Source organism: Poecilia reticulata, chromosome 14 (genome assembly GCF_904066995.2).
Source record: "Poecilia reticulata chromosome 14, P_reticulata-male-v2, whole genome shotgun sequence".
NCBI classification, from domain to species: domain Eukaryota; kingdom Metazoa; phylum Chordata; class Actinopteri; order Cyprinodontiformes; family Poeciliidae; genus Poecilia; species Poecilia reticulata.
In genome coordinates, this window is record NC_088843.1 from 18087083 (window position 1) to 18105001 (window position 17919).

The 17919-nt window shown below is 40.4% G+C and overlaps 2 protein-coding genes across 2 annotated transcripts in view; both read left to right on the top strand.

Moving 5' to 3' along the window:
- Positions 1–246: 246 nt before the first annotated feature.
- dgat2 (diacylglycerol O-acyltransferase 2) lies at positions 247–11743 on the top strand. The gene is made up of 8 exons (XM_008428244.2): positions 247–704; positions 2994–3122; positions 3285–3392; positions 4667–4737; positions 6981–7185; positions 7534–7708; positions 8851–9035; positions 9629–11743. The coding sequence occupies exons 1-8, from the start codon at positions 665–667 to the stop codon at positions 9781–9783; spliced, it is 1068 nt and encodes a 355-aa protein (XP_008426466.1). The 5' UTR covers positions 247–664; the 3' UTR covers positions 9784–11743.
- A 1095-nt stretch (positions 11744–12838) lies between these two features.
- Positions 12839–17919, top strand: part of uvrag (UV radiation resistance associated gene) — a 109147-nt gene continuing 104066 nt past the window's right edge. Inside the window, exon 1 of the mRNA XM_008428245.2 lies at positions 12839–13397. Coding sequence (XP_008426467.2) covers positions 13293–13397 — 105 coding nt within the window. The 5' untranslated portion in view covers positions 12839–13292. The remainder of the gene's footprint in view (positions 13398–17919) is intronic.

Sequence of the window (17919 nt, forward strand, 5' to 3'; positions counted from 1 at the left end):
CTGTTTTTTTTTGCGTTTCTTAGTTTGGCTTTTCTCTTTGTAATATGAACCCTGGCTGTTGCGTCCGGAATAAAAATCGATTAATTGATATTTTAGTGGATAGTCCTCAACGCAGCTGTCCTTGGTTCGATTCCCCTTCTCTCCTTCCCATTTCCTGTCCATTTAGTGCTCAACATGGGTCACTAGAGCCTAAAGAAAATCTTGAAAAAAGAAACAAAGTTTAGATTTCTACTAATTTTTTTTTCATTTGTGGTTTCTAATAAAGAAAACAAAACTTATCAGGACTCTAGCGCATGGTAAGAACTCCCCTCCACCTGATGTAGAGGTGGAGGCCGGACTGTTTTCACCAGCAGCTGAGCTGACCCACGTGACCGCCCTTAAACACACGCATAAATACACGCAGACTGCTCGTCTCGCGGCCACTGCTTTAACAAGTTTTGCCACGCGCGGCACCGCGTTTTCCCCCGCACCTCGAGGACGCTCTCACTCAGACTCACCCGCAAAAAAGCCTCTGTTATCCGAATAAATAAATGCCCGCTCGGCTCTTCAGTCAGCTGCCGCTGGACGCAGTGATGTCAGAGGAGCTGTAGACTCGGAGCGACAGCCAGCAAACTCCTCACGGTTAGTTGTTCTGAAACAAGTCAACCACAGAGACGTCTGGGCCATGAAGACGATCCTTGCTGCCTATTCTGGAGTCCTGAAGGGTGAGACTTGGTTTTTATTTGATTTTGATGCGAAAGTAGTGCTCAAAGAGATCAGACATGGTCCAATTAGGATTATTTATTTTTTTTCAGGATAAAGACACGAACGTTTATTCACAAATTCTTAATTTTGGAAGGTAAATGTGCTGAAACGTTTTACGAAGATGCTGCATTTTTGGTATATTTATGATGAGACTGTCAGTTGTGCAGTTTTGGAGGGTTTGATTTGTATTCTCTAACTTTCATGCATTCATAGTTTTTTTTTTTCCTTTTTTCTTTTAAAGACTAGTCTTTGGCAGCAGCTGAATGTACATTTCAAAGATCAAAAATGAGCTGATTGTTTTAAAAAAAAAGTAATTGTTGCCCTAAATGTTTATCGTGTCACCCAAAGTTAAACATTACTCAAGTCAAATAAAGACCTCTGTTCAGTGTTGCTTTGCTGTATTTGAGTTTAGTTAATTAAAATTTTTCATAAAGTGGCATAGAAAATGTGAATAATAATAAAAAACGAGCGTTTCACTCACTCTGCTCTTGCTATTTTTTTTTCCTTCATGCTTTATCGCTCCTTGTAGTTTTCCAGCACTAATTTCAAAGCAGCGTTTTCTAGAAATGGAGTGATGGGTGGTGCCCCTTTGTTTCAATGCCATCGTGAACCTTGTTCTTTTTTTGGCAGCTGGAAATCCTTCTAAAATCCCAAATTTGACATTTTGTAAGTGGGAGGGAATGTCTATAATCCTTTGTTCAGCCAGTTAACTGCTCGTGTGCAGCAACAGGTGGGGGAGGAAACTCCCTAAACCCTTTCTCTGGCATCTCCGTAGAAGAACGTTCAAACATAAAAAAGAAAGTGAGCACCGAAGAAGTTAAAATTGTCCCAGAAATGATACTGTCATTTTGAGTCGAACTAACATAAAAATAGCATGCAGTAGCATGATGATGCTAATTTTACCGCTCAAACACTAATAGACTTGAATTTTGTACAGAATACAATAAAACGCAGCAAACAAAAAATGATTAATAAAACAGAAACACCCAAAACCATAAATAAAATGAATGATCAAAAAAGTACTAATCATCAGACTGGAAATGATTGATCTCTTTTTAAAGTATCATGCGATTATTTGATTAATTGGTTATTGCAACAAGCTCCACCACAGCTTCTGTTACTCGCCATCATATGGGCTGAAACTGCTTTGAAATTTTACAGATCTTTAAAGCACATGTTTTACTTGTACCTTGAACAACCACAATGTACCACAGCTGCATCTAAACTGTGTTATCAAAACTGAATATATGGGCACATATAAATATGAAAGGTCAGACATTCACGGTGCTGTAAAAAGATGTCGGTTTGAAGAATGACCAGTGCATTCAAGGGACTTAGTAAAAATCTCCACCTTCTTCTAGGCTCTGCACCACGTCGGGTACAGGGCGGGACGCTCACACACAGATGTAAACCCACGTCTTGCTCATCAGCAGTAAGATCCCCATAACAAAGAGTTGCACCTCTGCAGCTTCACCTTTTTTTTTTTCTTTTTTTTTTCCAGATATCTCCTTAGCAAAGCTTTCAGGACAGAAACATAAATAGATTTCCACTCCAAACACTAGAGCCAAAATATAGATTTTCCCCATTTTCTCTATGATTATGTTCATAAAACCGTGTGTGTGCAGTCTGATCTATTTGTACAGTTATTAACTATTTATTTACATACCCCACCACCTCATAAACACTGGAACAACAGCATGATGAAGCTCCTGATGTTCCGTTACGGCTTTTTGGTTTCTGTAGACAAACGGCAAATTTGTCCTCTTTTGCGTACTCCTTTGAACACTTTCTGAGGAGATCCCTCCCCGTACAAATGGAAGTGCAGCTCTGATGCACATTGAACCAGTGGGAGTCTTAAGTAGCTGCAGCATCCTAGTTTACAGGTATTTAGTAACTGTGAATCCTGGAGGGAGGTTATTTTCAGCATCCCTAGATGGGATTAGATGGCAGCGTGTTCCTGGTTCTCTTCCTCCATTGGCTCTCAGCGTGACGAGCTTTAGTAGCCGTTAATGTGGTCACATTGTCATCAGTTCTCACATGCCCAGTAGCTGGTGACTTCGACGTTCTGGAGCAGCCGGTAAAAAGAGCTCGTGGTGAGCATTCGAAGGCAGCGATCCTTTCAAATGAAACGACTGGACGCTGCCTTTTTTGGGAAATCATTAACTCTTTGTTTAGTTTCATGTCCTGCTTGGACTCGGTTGAACTTGGATTGATGTCGACCTCTTCTTGCACGCGTTGTGTCCACCCAGGCACCGGCTCCAGCATCCTCTCCTCCCTTCAGGATCTTCCGTTGGCGCTGTGGCCCTGCAGCTCCAGGATGGAAAAGCATCTGCAGGTCATCTCTGTGCTGCAGTTTGTCGTCTCCTTCTTAGCCATGGGTGAGTGTGTGTGTGTGTGTGTGTGTGTGTGTGTGTGTGTGTGTGTGTGTGTGTGTGTGTGTGTGTGTGTGTGTGTGTGTGTGTGTGTGTGTGTGTGTGTGTGTGTGTTAGCTCATTGGTCTCAGCTTAAGGTCTGGTAACTTCAAGCCCCTCTGCGTCTAGGTATCGCCTGCACGCTGCTGTTGATCTACATGTTCTGCACCGATTGCTGGCTGATTGCCGCCCTTTACACCGCCTGGCTCATCGTTGACTGGAACACCCCGAAACGAGGTTAGAAAACAAGCGCACACACGAGAGGATGGCGAAACCGGCTACTTCTGCGTCGCACATAGCGAACGTACGTGAGGGCGTGCAGGAACGTCGCTGGGTTGTCATCACAGAGTTAGTACAGTGACTAACTCTGTGTTTTCACGGCGTTGGGTAAGCTCTTTTGCAACGATGGGCGGAAACAAGGAGTGCATTGTGCATCGACTGGTTCCCCTCACAAAATCGTCAGGAAACGGTACACTTTGGTAGGCTATTAGAGTCGATACCAATCCATCGACTCTCTTGGTTTCCTGTTTGCTTGCGTTTATAAAAGGAATACATTTTGTACTGTCCTTTATAAGTCGGTGATGCTGCAAAGCACAATTCTCACCAGAAATCTAACAAAATAAAGGCATTTTTGTCTCTGAAGGACAAGAAAAACAGCCCTCTGCAGTTCTTCATTTTATATTGCAACTCTTTATTCACTCTGTTCTCAATTAGTTCAACAATGTTTTTCAGCCTGCAGCCTCCAAATAGTCAACCGCAGAGAAGAAAAGTAACATTCGGCTTAATTTTTCTTTTCTCTTTGGCTCTGGTTAATCAATTAATCAGTTAAACAATAAATACAAATGAGCTTGATAATTTCTACTTTCAGAGCTATACTTTATTGAGGGCAGTTTTGTTTACAGAGACATCATAATCCATTTTATTTATTTTTCTCGGTTGTCCTATTTTGCATATTTAAAATGTCTTCTGCTTCCAGTGTTACAATTTTTTTTTGTTTTTTTTTGTTGCAAAATTGAAGTTTATTAGTTATTCAGAGGGCAGACTTGCATCGTTATGCCATTAACACTATATTACTTTTACAGGGTCTCAAATCAATATTATCATACATTACAATTTTACAGTTTATTGTCCAGTAAAATTTAAGCCCATTTCTGAGATGCTGTTTTTATCTAATGTAAAATATCCCTATATATATATATATATATATACTAATATATATATACTAATATATATATATATATATTTTTAAAAAAAGCGATTTAATAAAGTAAGCCATTTTTGATACATTTACAAGTGAAAGTAAGTTTGTTGGCATCTCTTGTGTAATAAGAAAGAAAGAAAATAAAAGCAGTAAAAAGGCCTTAAAGTATGGCAACGTGAGGCTTGTGCAAGGATGTTAAAACCCCATATAAAATGGTAATTCCAGCAAATACAAATATAATTTAAGTGTTTTGAATATTGCTGGTCTTCATTTCTTTCATGTTTTAGTGAAGTCTCGTTTTTCTCTCCAGGTGGCAGGAGGTCATCCTGGGTGAGGAACTGGACAGTATGGACGTATTTCCGAGACTACTTCCCCGTCAGGGTAATTACGTCAAAAGTCCAGTGAACCGTTACTAATTTAAGCTGCTGCAAGACTTTAAACATCAGGAGACAATGCAATCAAAAGAGAACTAAATCGTTGAAACTTTATTTGTTCTGACATTGCGGACAGAGTCCCCGCCGTACGACTTCAGCAGCTGTGTGCATGTCTGCCATTATCCTACAGATAAGGCTTATCGGTCGTCTGCTGCAGTGGTGTCCCTTGTCCCGTCGTGTTAATGGAGGGTGTGTGTTGGCTTGGAGTTTGAGCCTTTGTTCTGCTTGATAGTGCTGTTGTTTCTGACCAGAGCAGGGTGTGTGATCACACTAGCACGAAAACACCTTCACGCTGGCAGCATGCACAGGGTGGTACAGTAGCTGCCACTGGTCGGGTCAAAGGTGAAGACTGGTGCGCGTTTAAACAGATCAGATGTTTACAGTCAGCTGTCGATGGGCTTTCTCTGAATCATCAGCTGCTGAAGCTGAAGAATGACGGTTAATGTGATGATTCAATTGTGGAGATGGAAAACTGCACTTTTAGTTTCTGGTTTACTGTATCAGATGTAAGATTATGTTTTAATCTTAAAATTAATCGACGATTTTTTTTGCGGATCTTGATCTGAAAGATTTCAGATAATTTCCCTCTTTCAAGAATTTGTGGGGGACTGCCTGAGTAAGTCGAACCGGATCAGAGTCCTTAAAAGTTCATTGAGCTTAAGAAGATCAGAGGACGTTATAATTTATAATTGATCATAATTTAATAGTATGTGAGTTCTTCTGAAAAATGAGACTGAAGAAATATCGATTATTGTCACGAAGGAAGAAGACAGTAGAAGACGTTCTCGAACGTAGGAGATGCAGTCAGAGGATTTGATGTGGGGATCGCTAAAGCAGCAGCCTAAACAAAAAGATTTATTTAAGAATAAAAAAAAACCCTTTTTGAATAAATTAAAGAATGCAATTTGACAAACAAAAGCCTAGTTTTTGGTTGCATTAATGCGAGGGAGCTGAACTTTGTGGATCGTATTGATTTGTGCTGTTTGTCCTCTGCAGCCACTCGTCTTTGCCCGTTTCAGATCCAGCGGGCATCCCTCATGTTTGTCTTGCGATAGAAATATCAATATGACCGCAAGTTGCGCATGAGTCAAAAAAAAAAAAACCAGCTATGTGCCGAGGAATCAATTAGCTGAAGAGCAAGCAAGCTTTATCCATTGTGATTAAGCGGCTGTTATTTATGAGCTGGAGGCTAAAAAGTCAAAGTCTGAGGATGTGATTGTGTGGAAGTGGGATTCCACTCAATCTTCCTCTTCCTGTCCAGGATATATCGACTCACGGCACTACATTAACAATTTTAAACACAGTCGCCTTTTCCTAATGAAACCTTAAGATTTGTCTTGCTACGATGGAGGGATCCGTGTACTCTGCACAGCTGCTCAGGCACCTTCTAGCAGCGTTGTTCACATTTACAGCTTGAGGATTAATTAAAGATCTTGAAATGGTTCAGAAAGTTAAAAGTCCAGAGTTTCCCGTCTGAGCTGGTGCATGTCATGTGCACTGGGTCAGTAATTTTATGACCGCGTTTGAGGAGGGAGAGGAGAACTCTGTCTGGTTTGAGCTGATAACGATGTCCTAGTTGTAGTAAAACCCTGGCAGAGTTCCCAGATCCTCAGTAAAGACAATTTCTAAAAACAATAACGGATCAGTTGGTGTCGTTTTGTTGTCTAATGCCTTCCAGCACATAAAATAACAAAAAAAAGCTGATTCAGGACCGCGCAGCATTCTCGGAGATGTAGGCAGAAGAAAAGCCTTTAGCTGTTCAACTTCTCATGACAAGCTAGACGAGGTGGGTGGCATCAACTGACTCACTCATTCTTGGTTACCTAGCAACAACCTGTTGAGTAACAGCAGCGGTTTCAGATTTTGCCACCGTTGAGCCTCATAACTGCTTAAAAATAAACGACAACGGTGTGGAGTGAGAACTGTGGTAAAACAGGAAATGTCATACCACCAGTTTGGCAGCATTTCAGATATTTAAAACAAAAAAACTAATCAATAATTATCGACAGTCATCAATGTTGACTAATATGAAACTCAGCCGTGTCCTCCAGCCCTTTGTAAACTGTAGTTCTTCATAGTTTGCCCTTTGTTTTAAGCCTCCCCTCTGTATTGAGCTCCAACATGACCATGGTTGTTAAACCTTCATACAGAGGTGTGGCAACCAGCCTCATTTTTCCGTTTGTCTTGCAGCTCATTAAAACCCACGATCTGCTCCCGAACCGGAATTACATATTGGGCTACCACCCTCATGGTATCTTCTGCTTTGGTGCTTTCTGCAACTTTGGTACGGAGGCGACGGGATTCTCCAAGAAATTTCCCGGGATCAAGCCATCCCTGGCGACGCTGGCGGGAAACTTCCGCTTGCCTGTCCTTCGAGACTACCTGATGTCTGGGGGTGAGTCGCCGGGGCCGTGTTTGACGATGCTGATAAGCGTATTTGTCCGAGAGCTGACCCTCGTCCTGTTGTCCAGCTTTAACTGTCTCTGTTTACTTCGATCTGCTGATTTTACTGATTTTTATAGAGCTCAAAGAGCTCTGAGGGGGCTCTTTGTTCTATTGGCGTTATCTTTGCTCATCGATGCCTTCGAGACACTTGGGTTACTTCAGGGCGTTGGGCATGTTGCTTTGATGGAAAGGGATCTCCCACAGTTCTGTTTTTGCACATCTTTAAAGTAAACCCTCTTTTCCATGTCAAGACATGATAAAAATGATCTGATGTTTCCTCATCTCTTCCCCATTGCAGGCATCTGCCCAGTGAACAGGCACTCCATAGACTACCTGCTCTCGTGCAACGGGACGGGGAACGCTGTGGTCATCGTTGTCGGAGGAGCAGCAGAGTCTCTGCACTGTGTGCCCGGCGTAAATTCAGTCACCCTGAAGAACCGCAAGGGCTTTGTAAAGCTGGCCCTGCGAAAAGGGTGAGCGTCCGCCGTATTACCGGGACACGGACACACCCACTCACCCACACCAACTTCAAGGTCTCAAAATACGAGCCTCGGCCAAATCCGTTATGAAAATGTCTCTGCTGTGAACCACAGGACTGGATAAATCCGGGATGATTAACCTTAGAAAGGCCCAGAGAGGGAGAGAGCTGCTCCCAAATCTTTTATGAATGTGCCATGCTGTGTTGAGCACCACGTGGCATGGACTACCATTTCTGAAAGGTCAAACTGAGTTAACCGGTCCTGACCTGCGCTCGGCAATACATTAAGCGCCATTATTAACCGCACGGCTAAGTCATCTTGGTTTGTATCTCTAGCCCAAACATGGCAGGATTATCATATCACTGGGTTCACCTTTTTCTAAGAAGCTTAGAAGTTGCTGGAAAAAGACATGCAGTTATGAAGACCTCCATTCATAACAACTAGGTTAGCATTGCAACCCACATAAGCCAGGAGCGTTGAGTTCAGGGCGTTATAAATATGGGGGGAAACTAGCTTGAGGACGATGTTCTTGTAAAAATAATAAAAACGTTGCCTCAGATAAAATGAGAAGGTTTAATCCTGAAAGTTTCCCTTTCGTGCAATCGCCTTGCATAATTCTTATGCCTCACCAGGACAAAAACTCAAGTGTTTCCCCAGAACGGACTCCTGGTGCCAATGGTGTTCTTGTGCAACCTAAACTGACTTAAGGCAACTAGTAAGCTGTAAACAAAAGTATAACACACCTTCTTTTAAATGTGTTTCTTTTGGTGGTTGTTGTCAAATAAAAGCAGGTGGCTTGGTTAAGTCGAGACGTGTTAAAATTCACACGTTTGCCACGTCTTCCACTGAGCCATCTGGTGTGGTGATTGTCGTCGGTGCCAGGTCATTTTCTGATAGAATGGTTGTATAACGATAAAAGCATAAATGCTAATAATGTAGGCTCTAAAACTAACTGGATGGTTGGGTACAACAGATGGCGATCGGTGAGAAGGAAATGTTTATTAAAGGAATATCTAAATCAGCATCCACTAGACATCCCTCGAGGCTAAATATTTCTTTCGTTCCTCTCTTTTTGTGGTCTCCGATTCGACTTCAAGAAACGGTCGAGTTACAACACTTTCCTTGTGATCGCTTAGGTCCGACCTGGTTCCTGTGTACTCGTTTGGGGAGAACGACGCCTACAAGCAGGTGATCTTTGAGGAGGGGACCTGCTGGAGAGCTCTGCAGAAAAGGCTACAGAAGATCTTGGGCTTTGCCCCGTGCCTTTTCTACGGCAGCGCCTGGGGCATTGTGCCCTTCTGCAATCCCATCACCACCATAGGCAAGTTTGTCTGCTATGCATGTCAGATGCGCTGATTTGCAAAGTTATTCCCACCACCTTGAACTTTTTCATTTTTTTATCACATTGCGGCTACAAACATTGGCTATTATTAAACCATGTACTGGTCTATTGACCAGTACATGGTTTTCAAAAGTTTTACGACAAAATTTTTAATTTTTTGGTGCCCCATGGAATGTTTAGTTCCTATAATATATTCCAGTTCACCTACGTAAAGGGTGAGTTGCATAAATATTTTGAGATTTTTATGAACATAAACAATACCCAAGTATTTGAAAATAATGTTATAGTACTTTTTTTATTTATTTATTTTTTTAGAACAACATGGGGCAACTGGCCAGGGTACATATTAAATCTACTATAGATCGGTTCATACCTGCTGATGTATAGGACTATCTGTTCATTAGGTAGTGGATGGGGCACCAAAACTGGCTTCAGCCCAGAGGCCCACATACTTGAAAATCCAGCTCTGGATAAGCGTTGCTGTACTGTTAAAACTAGAATTTCCACACCACTCAACTTTTTTTAGACCCTCTTCAAGATTTCCTTAACACTTTCTTTCCTTCTTGTTACAGTCGGGGAGCCGATCACAGTGCCTAAAATTGAGGACCCAACAGAGGAGATGGTGGACCTGTACCATGGAATGTATGTCAGGTCTCTCCGGTGCCTTTTTGACAAGTATAAGACCCGCTTCGGTCTGAAAGAGAGCGACATCCTGCACATCCAGTGAGAGGACGAGGAGGTTCCTGCTGAACTTCCCTCCTTGCTCTGCCTCAGCGGTCTGGTTTATGTCTGGACAGTGAAACCGTACGCATGTCGACATCTGGTGGAAAACAAACAAAAACAGTTTTCACACTTGCACAGCTTGAGCTTAGGAAAATAAGTCTGGTTTCAAGAACAGTGGCCTCACTGCAGAACTTTTTTTTTTTTTGGTCAAAGTTACACCAAATACCACATCAAAAGCTGTGCCTTTTTTTGGAGAAAATTTCTGATGTGCACCGTCTCATCGCTGCAGAGGGGGGTAACCTCCACTAGATGGAGCTGTAAAGTAATCTGGAAAACCTGCCAGCATCTTCCATTACCTGTGCGTTCATATACTACTCCTTGTACGCTTTAGAACCACATAACATGCTAAATGCACATACAATGCAAGTGGAAAGCACCACTTTAATAATGAGTCAACAAGCCCAAATGTTAATTTAGCCAAAGATGTGTTTTTTCCCGTCAACCCCTTCGAACGCAGTGATTAGATGTACACAGAAAGTGTACATTTTCTACAGGCTGGATCGACATGGTTGATGGACAGCACACATTTGCCTGTAATTGTTATTGCCATAAAGTATTAATTGTATTCAGCTGAAGGGATAAAAGCCTGTTTGACCTATCCTTTCAAGAATATTTCTCATGCACTTTTTTTTTTTTTTGATTATCAATTATGCTCTGGAGATTGTCTTCGAAAAATTGCCTTTGATAATCAGATTCTCCTCGGGAAGTGACCCTCCTGCTGCTTTGCTTTTATGTTCTCCTTTCTCTCATTCCAGGTTTTGATTCGGGAAAGGTGGCACTCATCTATGCAATGAAAACTGAAATTTTTCTGTCCTGAATTTTTTTGTTGTTGTTTTTTTTTTAAGTTTAGAGCAGCAGTGACAAGGTTGGGGTCAGTTAGAGAACTGAATGCCTGACACCTGATGGTTCCAGTATGTTGTGTGTCATTGCAGAACTGTAGCTTAGGTGTGATCAGTGAAAATAAGTAAGTTGATATTAACTTGATTCTTGGTACATCTTTGAGTTCGGTACTTATTTGAAGTGAGGTTCTGTTAAAACTTTCCAAGGAGTCACTAACTTACCTGAAATAATTTTTTTTTTTTTTTTTTTGGTACATCCTTTAGTGTATTTGTTGATCTTGCAGACCAATACCAAAGCATACTTTTGTCTTAAAAGAACTTCAGTCTTAAAAATACGCCAACTTTATTTCCATGAACCTTTAAACCATTTGTCATGTTTGCTTTAAAGCGTTATTTACTTTGAAGTAGATGATTACTTACACAGGAAATGGAGGCTGTGCCACCAACGATTGTCCTGTGTGCAGCATTTGACGTGCTTAATTCACAGTAACGAAGATCACTGATGGCACTCTGCTTCCTACCTGAATTTCCTGTGTAAATAAAAATCAGACATGGTGTACATAGTTGCCCAATGCAAGCATAACGATGGTCCAAAGGGACATTAAACTGCGTTCAAGGAAATTGCTGCTTTCTTTTGAGGTAGGTAGGAGTTGATGTAAGTTGATTTTGCCCCTCGCTAGCTAGTTGTTAGCTTTAGCATTGACAGCTAATCTGGATTTGTGCAAAAAAGTTTTGCGGATGAGATTGATTTCTTACAACCTTCGAACACAACCTTACTTCAAATATGGAACTATCCCTTTAAGCTACTTGGTACTTGCAGGCATTGGGCTATCCCCTTCCTCGACAGAACAGGGAATCATCTGATTCAGTAAGGCTGCTTCTTGTGAATGATGGTGGTCGATAAGCTTGAAGAGCAATTTCCTCTTGTCTCAACACTGTGACTTCCTTTAGAGTAGTGAAATCCTTGTGATAAATCTCAGAGCAATAAAAAAAACGAGATGCCTTTGTGATGGACATCATCTGTCTTCCATTATTTAAATAAAATTTTTGTATATTTTGAAGAGACTTGGTTGTCCTTGCCTTTTTTTCAAAAACATTTTCTTCCTGTTTCAGTTGCACCGTTGAACATCCTGTACGTAACCGAGACTCTGACATTTTGGATAATTAGAACATCCCATTGACATGTCAAATGTTCCTCAATGAGAAGGAACCAACACTGGTTGCACAGAATCTACATGCCTTGGTGCAAAAGTATTTATACCATTTCAACTTTTCAATATTTGGTCACATCACAGCTACAAACTTCAGTGTATAAAGATTTCAGCCTTTAGTTGTGCAAGGCTGATGGAGATGTCACCAGAAGGCTTGCAGCTGTAATGGCAGTAAAGAGTGCTTTTTAAAATGATTTTTTTTATAGCAATTTGTGTGAGAAATCAAATACAATAAATTATGTTACATTTTGTGGTTGCAACAATACCCAAGTGTGAAAAAGATGAATAGAAATAACCTTTGGGCAAAAGTACAGATGTTTAAATCCCAGCATTTTTTTTGGCAAAAAGTACTTAATTTCTGTTTTACCACCAAAAACAAGTCTGTTTTCATATGCATGCTTACAGAAACAAATCGGAATCAGAATTCCTTTATTGCCATTGTGCAAGAATACACAACAAAATAAAATAAAACAAAAAAATTAATAGGTCAGCTAAAATCCATATAATACGAAGTCCTTTGCTTGTAAAAAGATGCAATGTGGTGGTGTCGCCCCCTGGTGGTTGTTTGGTATAATGTATGTGACTTCCTAGAGTATTTTTGACTTTCTTATTTACATGTTAATGCTAACTACACTTTTTTTAGTGTAACATTTAACAGAAAAAATAACATAGTATAAAATTGTATAAAATATAACATTGTATATTCAGCCTTTTTACTGTAAAACTAGAACTTTTAATTTTTTTAAAATTTAATATCTTTCAGATAAAACTGATTTTATTGTACGTTCTTTATATCCTCAATTCCATCACGGTTGTAATTATCTAAAGAATACTGAAAATATGTAAAAACTTTACGTTTCTGGTAGTCTTTTATATTTCACATAAAAGACTACCAGTCACTGATAGAACAGTGACTTTCTATCAGAAAGTCACTGTTCGATTTCAGTGACTTTCTGATAGAAAAACTATGAAGCCCAGCGTTTTTCTGTCACCTGCATGTCACGCTGCTCATACAACTTCCTCATATTTCGCAGATTTGACAGATTTCCACCGACGTTAGGCCCTTCCTGGTTGACAAACAGCTCTTTCAGCCAATAGGAATGCACCTTGCCAGGATTCAGCCCCGCCCTTGCTTGACAAATGCCACATTAAGCCAATCACAGACGGCAGTGACGTACTTCCAATTCAAAGACGGACTTCCGAAGCAAATGTAGCAGAATAGCCCGTACTTTGTTTACGTCCGGCTGCTGGACTGACAGCTGTCGGAAAGCTTTACGCACATGAACATTCGTAACTGCGTGTCTGTCGTGGTTGCCCGCAACTTGGTGAACTTTTGTTTTGAAATGCTAAGAATGGAGCGTTTTGTTGAATGAGAAGAAGACTCGCTAGATGCCGACAGGAGGATGAACTCCATCACCGGTCGGGCTCTTGCTATCCCCGCCGCCTCTGTCACCAACTCTGGAGCTTCATCCTCTCGAGCCCTGCATGTGGAACTCACATCCCAGCAGGTAAACGCAAACTCCCCCTGAATATACTCTTCGGCACCAGCGGAACGTAGGCGGACTGAGCAGAACTTGGCCGGAGTCATGTGTTTGTGTTCTGCTGTAGTTTTACAACTACTGCCAGAAGAAACCAGGCCTGTCAGACTGACTGCGAGCTAGTGAGCTAGCCGCAGCTAGCTTACTTCAGCTAGCTCACAGGAAATAAACTGACCCCTTCTGGGACACCGGCGTCTTTTAATCCTCTCCACCTGCATTTGAAATATTAAAACGGGCCTCTTGCTGCTCCATTTAGGGGCATCTTTACCGTAAAATGCATAGCATTTCTGTTCCAAGCAGCTGTGCTTCTGAAAATGTGACAGAACTTGTCGTTATGCCCATCTGCATGTGACAGGTCACTCAGCTGAAGGGGGGGAAAGTAGCAGGGTATGTCATTGCGTTGTTTGCCCTGCAATTCTATTGCAATTTTCTCAAATTCAGGCTTTATTTTAGCTTTGCTGCTAATTTAAATCGGGAAGTTGGTAAAAAAAAAAAAAAATCATACTCTTCTCATTCATTCATTCTGCCAGAGCCTCTAAAAACAACAGTGCGTCATTGTGTTAGTGTAAGCCATTATTTGAAGCGTGCTCAGTACTCACTGCGGATGACTTCATTTTGGCTCGAAACAAACAATAAGATTCAAGGACGAACTGATTCTATTTGTTCTTTTTTACTTTCTTAAACCACTTCCCTCTATCTGATGACGATCTAAATTCAACAATCCTAAACGTCTTTCTTTCACTCAATTTTCCTATAATCAGGCCTGTGAAATATCACTCAGCTTATCATGGTAATGTGGCTGACAATTTGGACCTTTCAATATCTTTTTGCATGGCAACATTTTTATGCAGACATGAGTTGGATTCTTTACGTCTACAAACACTGTCACCAACACACTATGTTTCGATACATTTTACTTTTTTAGAAATCAGATAAGCTTTGAGATGCTTAAATGGGAATCCTCTATCAAAGAACGTCAAATGGATTCAGAAAAACCTTTATTTATCCCAAAGGGAAAGTAAATGTTGTCGTAACTCATTATCAAGGAGTCTTCAGAGGAAGGTGAAAGGATCTCCTGTAGCAGCCAGTCTTGCAGCTAATCTGAAGAGGCCTCTGGCTGAAGGCTGTTATTGCATGACAGCCTCATGACTGTCATGATTTACTAACAGCTCATTTACACAATCAGCTGTTAGGAAGCACTGCTAAATCATTTCATTCGCTTTTGTGGTTGTACATCTAGTCACAGAGATGCTAGAGTTGGGGATACAACTGGGCCTGTCAGGATAACAAGTTTTCCTGGACAATAAATTGTCCCAGAAGTTATTGCAATGAGCGATAATCAATATTGTTGTCTTGAGGTCATTTTCAAGTAATGTAATGGCAGTGGCTAAAGAACTCAAGAACACATTCTTAAAGTATCAATAAACTTTAAATTCTAACTAACATCTATCACTGGAACTGGAAGACATTTAAAGTATCCCAAAAAAAATTTAACAGAAACAAAAAGATAATAATTTTGAAGTCTCCTCAAACAAAATTGTCCTTCAAAAAAGGGTTAGTCCAGACAAAAACTCCAGAATGAAGAATTTTGCCATCCAGTTTTTGATAGAGGAAAAACGAAAAATGATGCAAGTAGAAATGATTGTGTTTGCTTCCATTTATCATACGGTTAATTGATTTATTGTTTATTGTGACAGACCTAGATACAACCCTTGCTCATTAGTATTGATCTAAGAGATTTATTTAAACCTGGAGTAAAAATGTTTCCAGCTGCACAGCGTCCAGAATCAGGGGGGGGGGATAATTCTCCAAACATGCATAAAATATTTGCTAGCTAATTTTTTTTTTAAAGCCTTCTAACGTGACGGATTCAGAACATTACAATGACCCCCAACTGTGACGAGATTGTTCCATACATCGCCTGTATGTGCTGTCATGTGAATATGTAAACACAGTCCATGACAGCTGTTGACCTCATGAACACGTTTATGCAATAAAAAGCATTGTGCCGTTTCTAACAGTGCGTCTAGATTGAATTGTTTGGACCGTCCTGCTCAATCCGCAAACTACATTTACTCCAGGCTGGAGACATAAAGAGGTTCACCGACGTTAACCGAGGGAAGAGCCTCCAACGAGTCAGAAATGTGTAAACAGTGATAAAACGAGAACCAAGGTCAACCGTTTGAGCCTAACAGTGCCAGACTGGAGAATAATCATTTTGAAACTTATTCCTGTCAATGGAGGAAAGAGTAATTCTGCGGCGGCCATATGTGCCTCCTGCTTATTTTTACTTTTAAAAATATTGCATCATCATTGTCTTGTTTGGCAAGTTTAACTTTAGTTGCCAGCAGGTAGCTTGCAAGATATTAGATGGAAGTTTGTGTGTGCTCTTCTGGGAAGTTTTTGCTTACATTAGTCATCATTTCTCTGGAAAAGATTTGACTGTTTTTTGTTGTTGTTGTTGTTTTTAGAAAGCTACAATATTTCTGGTAGCTTCTTGGAAGAACCTTCTGAATACATTTTATGTGGTGAATGTCACAATTTATTTAGCTGTTTGTCTGGTGTAGTGCTGGGAAATGAAACGCTTTCAATGACTATCAGAAAACCAGAAAATCTCCACCACATCGATAAAGGCAGGCTTTAAAAGTTAAAACGCAACAAGTAAGACCAAATATGAGGCCAGCATTATTCAGCATTTTTCTAAAATGGAGAAGAGATTGCAGGTAGTAGTGTGAACTTTAACTATTTTGTGGTTGCACTCCAACATATTGGCACTCTTACGCAGCACTGCAAACCGGATCAGCACTTTAATATTTTGCTGGTTGAGAAAGTTTCAGTATTCATCCCTAAAGTCCAACAATACCTGAGTTATAGTTAATGTTGTAGTACTTATTGCAACTAGTTAAGTCAGTATTGAAACTATAGTTTTAATTTTCAAACATATAGGTGTTTAGTTTTCAAACTAAATACTTGGCTCCAAATGAAATATTTATTTTTGCGAACTAAATATTTGGAAATTAAATGTTTGGTTTGGAAAACAAATATTTAGTTTGGAACTAAACTAAAAGTAAATGCAGTTTGCAAACTAAATATTTATTTTCCAAACTAAATATTTAGCTCAGACGTAAATGTAGTAGTTTAATATTTAGGTAGTAGTTTAAATATTTAGTTTGAAAATGCAATATTCAGCTTGTGAACAAAATATTTAATTTGGAAGCCTGGCATTTATGAATGTAGGAATAACATGGTGAAAGTATGACTATGAAAAATAAACGATGACATATTTTCCCCACTACGACAAACTAAAATTCTTACTGTTCATTTATTATTTTTTTTTTCTGTCTAACTTTACAAACAGCACCCCGTACATGTGGGGAGTTTGAGCAAAGTTTTTTTTTTCCAGGTGTTTGCAATCTGCACGCATTGTGTTCTCCGGGTTGTTTTATATCGAGTCTATTTTTAGAATGAATCTGTTTCAGATGCCACGGTGAGCCTTTTCAGTCATGCATTTCAGACACTCGGAGCAAAGCTAGTTCTCACATAATGTGATTGTTACACTAAATGCACACCAGAGTCGCACTTTGAGACAACTTCATTTCGCTCTCAGCTGCCCGCCATGTGTTTCACGTAGTTCTACTTTGAAGAACCCAGTTCCCTGCCGTAGCTCCATCACATCCCTTTTTTTTTGTGTGTGCGTCTCCGCTGCAGCTCATTCACAAATGTGCAGTGGCATTTTGTAAGGAGGGGATTTCAAAGTCCCCAGTGGAACAATCAGTTATTTTGTTTCTTAGGGTTAGTAATCTTATAGGGAATCTCATGACTTAGATTCTGCCTCTGCTCGCCTGCAGGAAGCCGGCTGGACCGACCGGTCAAGGCCAAATGTAATTCCTTGTTTTCATCCTTCCCCACTGACTCACATATGCATTCACCCACGTAGAGAGAGACATTAAAATGAATACTTGCGTAGCAAAAAGATGAGCGCTGATGGAACTTTTGCGACCAACTCCTGTGTCCAAGATTTTAGAATTTCATTTGTGAAGATATAAGACTGCATTTAAAAAGTTTCCGTCTCGCCTCCCTGATGTGAACTTCTGCAAATTGTTTCAATTGGACGCGAGACGACGTTATACTGCAATACATGACAGGGTTTTACTACTGTTTCAGAACAGAGACAAATATTATGAAGTTGACATCCGACACGGTTTTTAGCATCTTGCACAAGCGATTAGCAGGGCTAGCGTTCCTAAAACAGCAGACGCTGCTCTTTCTCTAGGAAGTGGAGCCTCTTAACTCGGAGATTTCCTAAAAGGCGGCCAGTATTTCAAAACCTGACTTGCTCCATGAAAGACAGAAGTCGAAAAGTCAAAAGGGTGAAACGAAGAACTTTGCTGCCTTCTGTTAAACCTTCCACTTAAAGTTTAATTCATTGAAACACGGGAACATGTCCACGTTAAAGGTTATCTTTACAAAAACAACTTCTTGCATGTCTGTG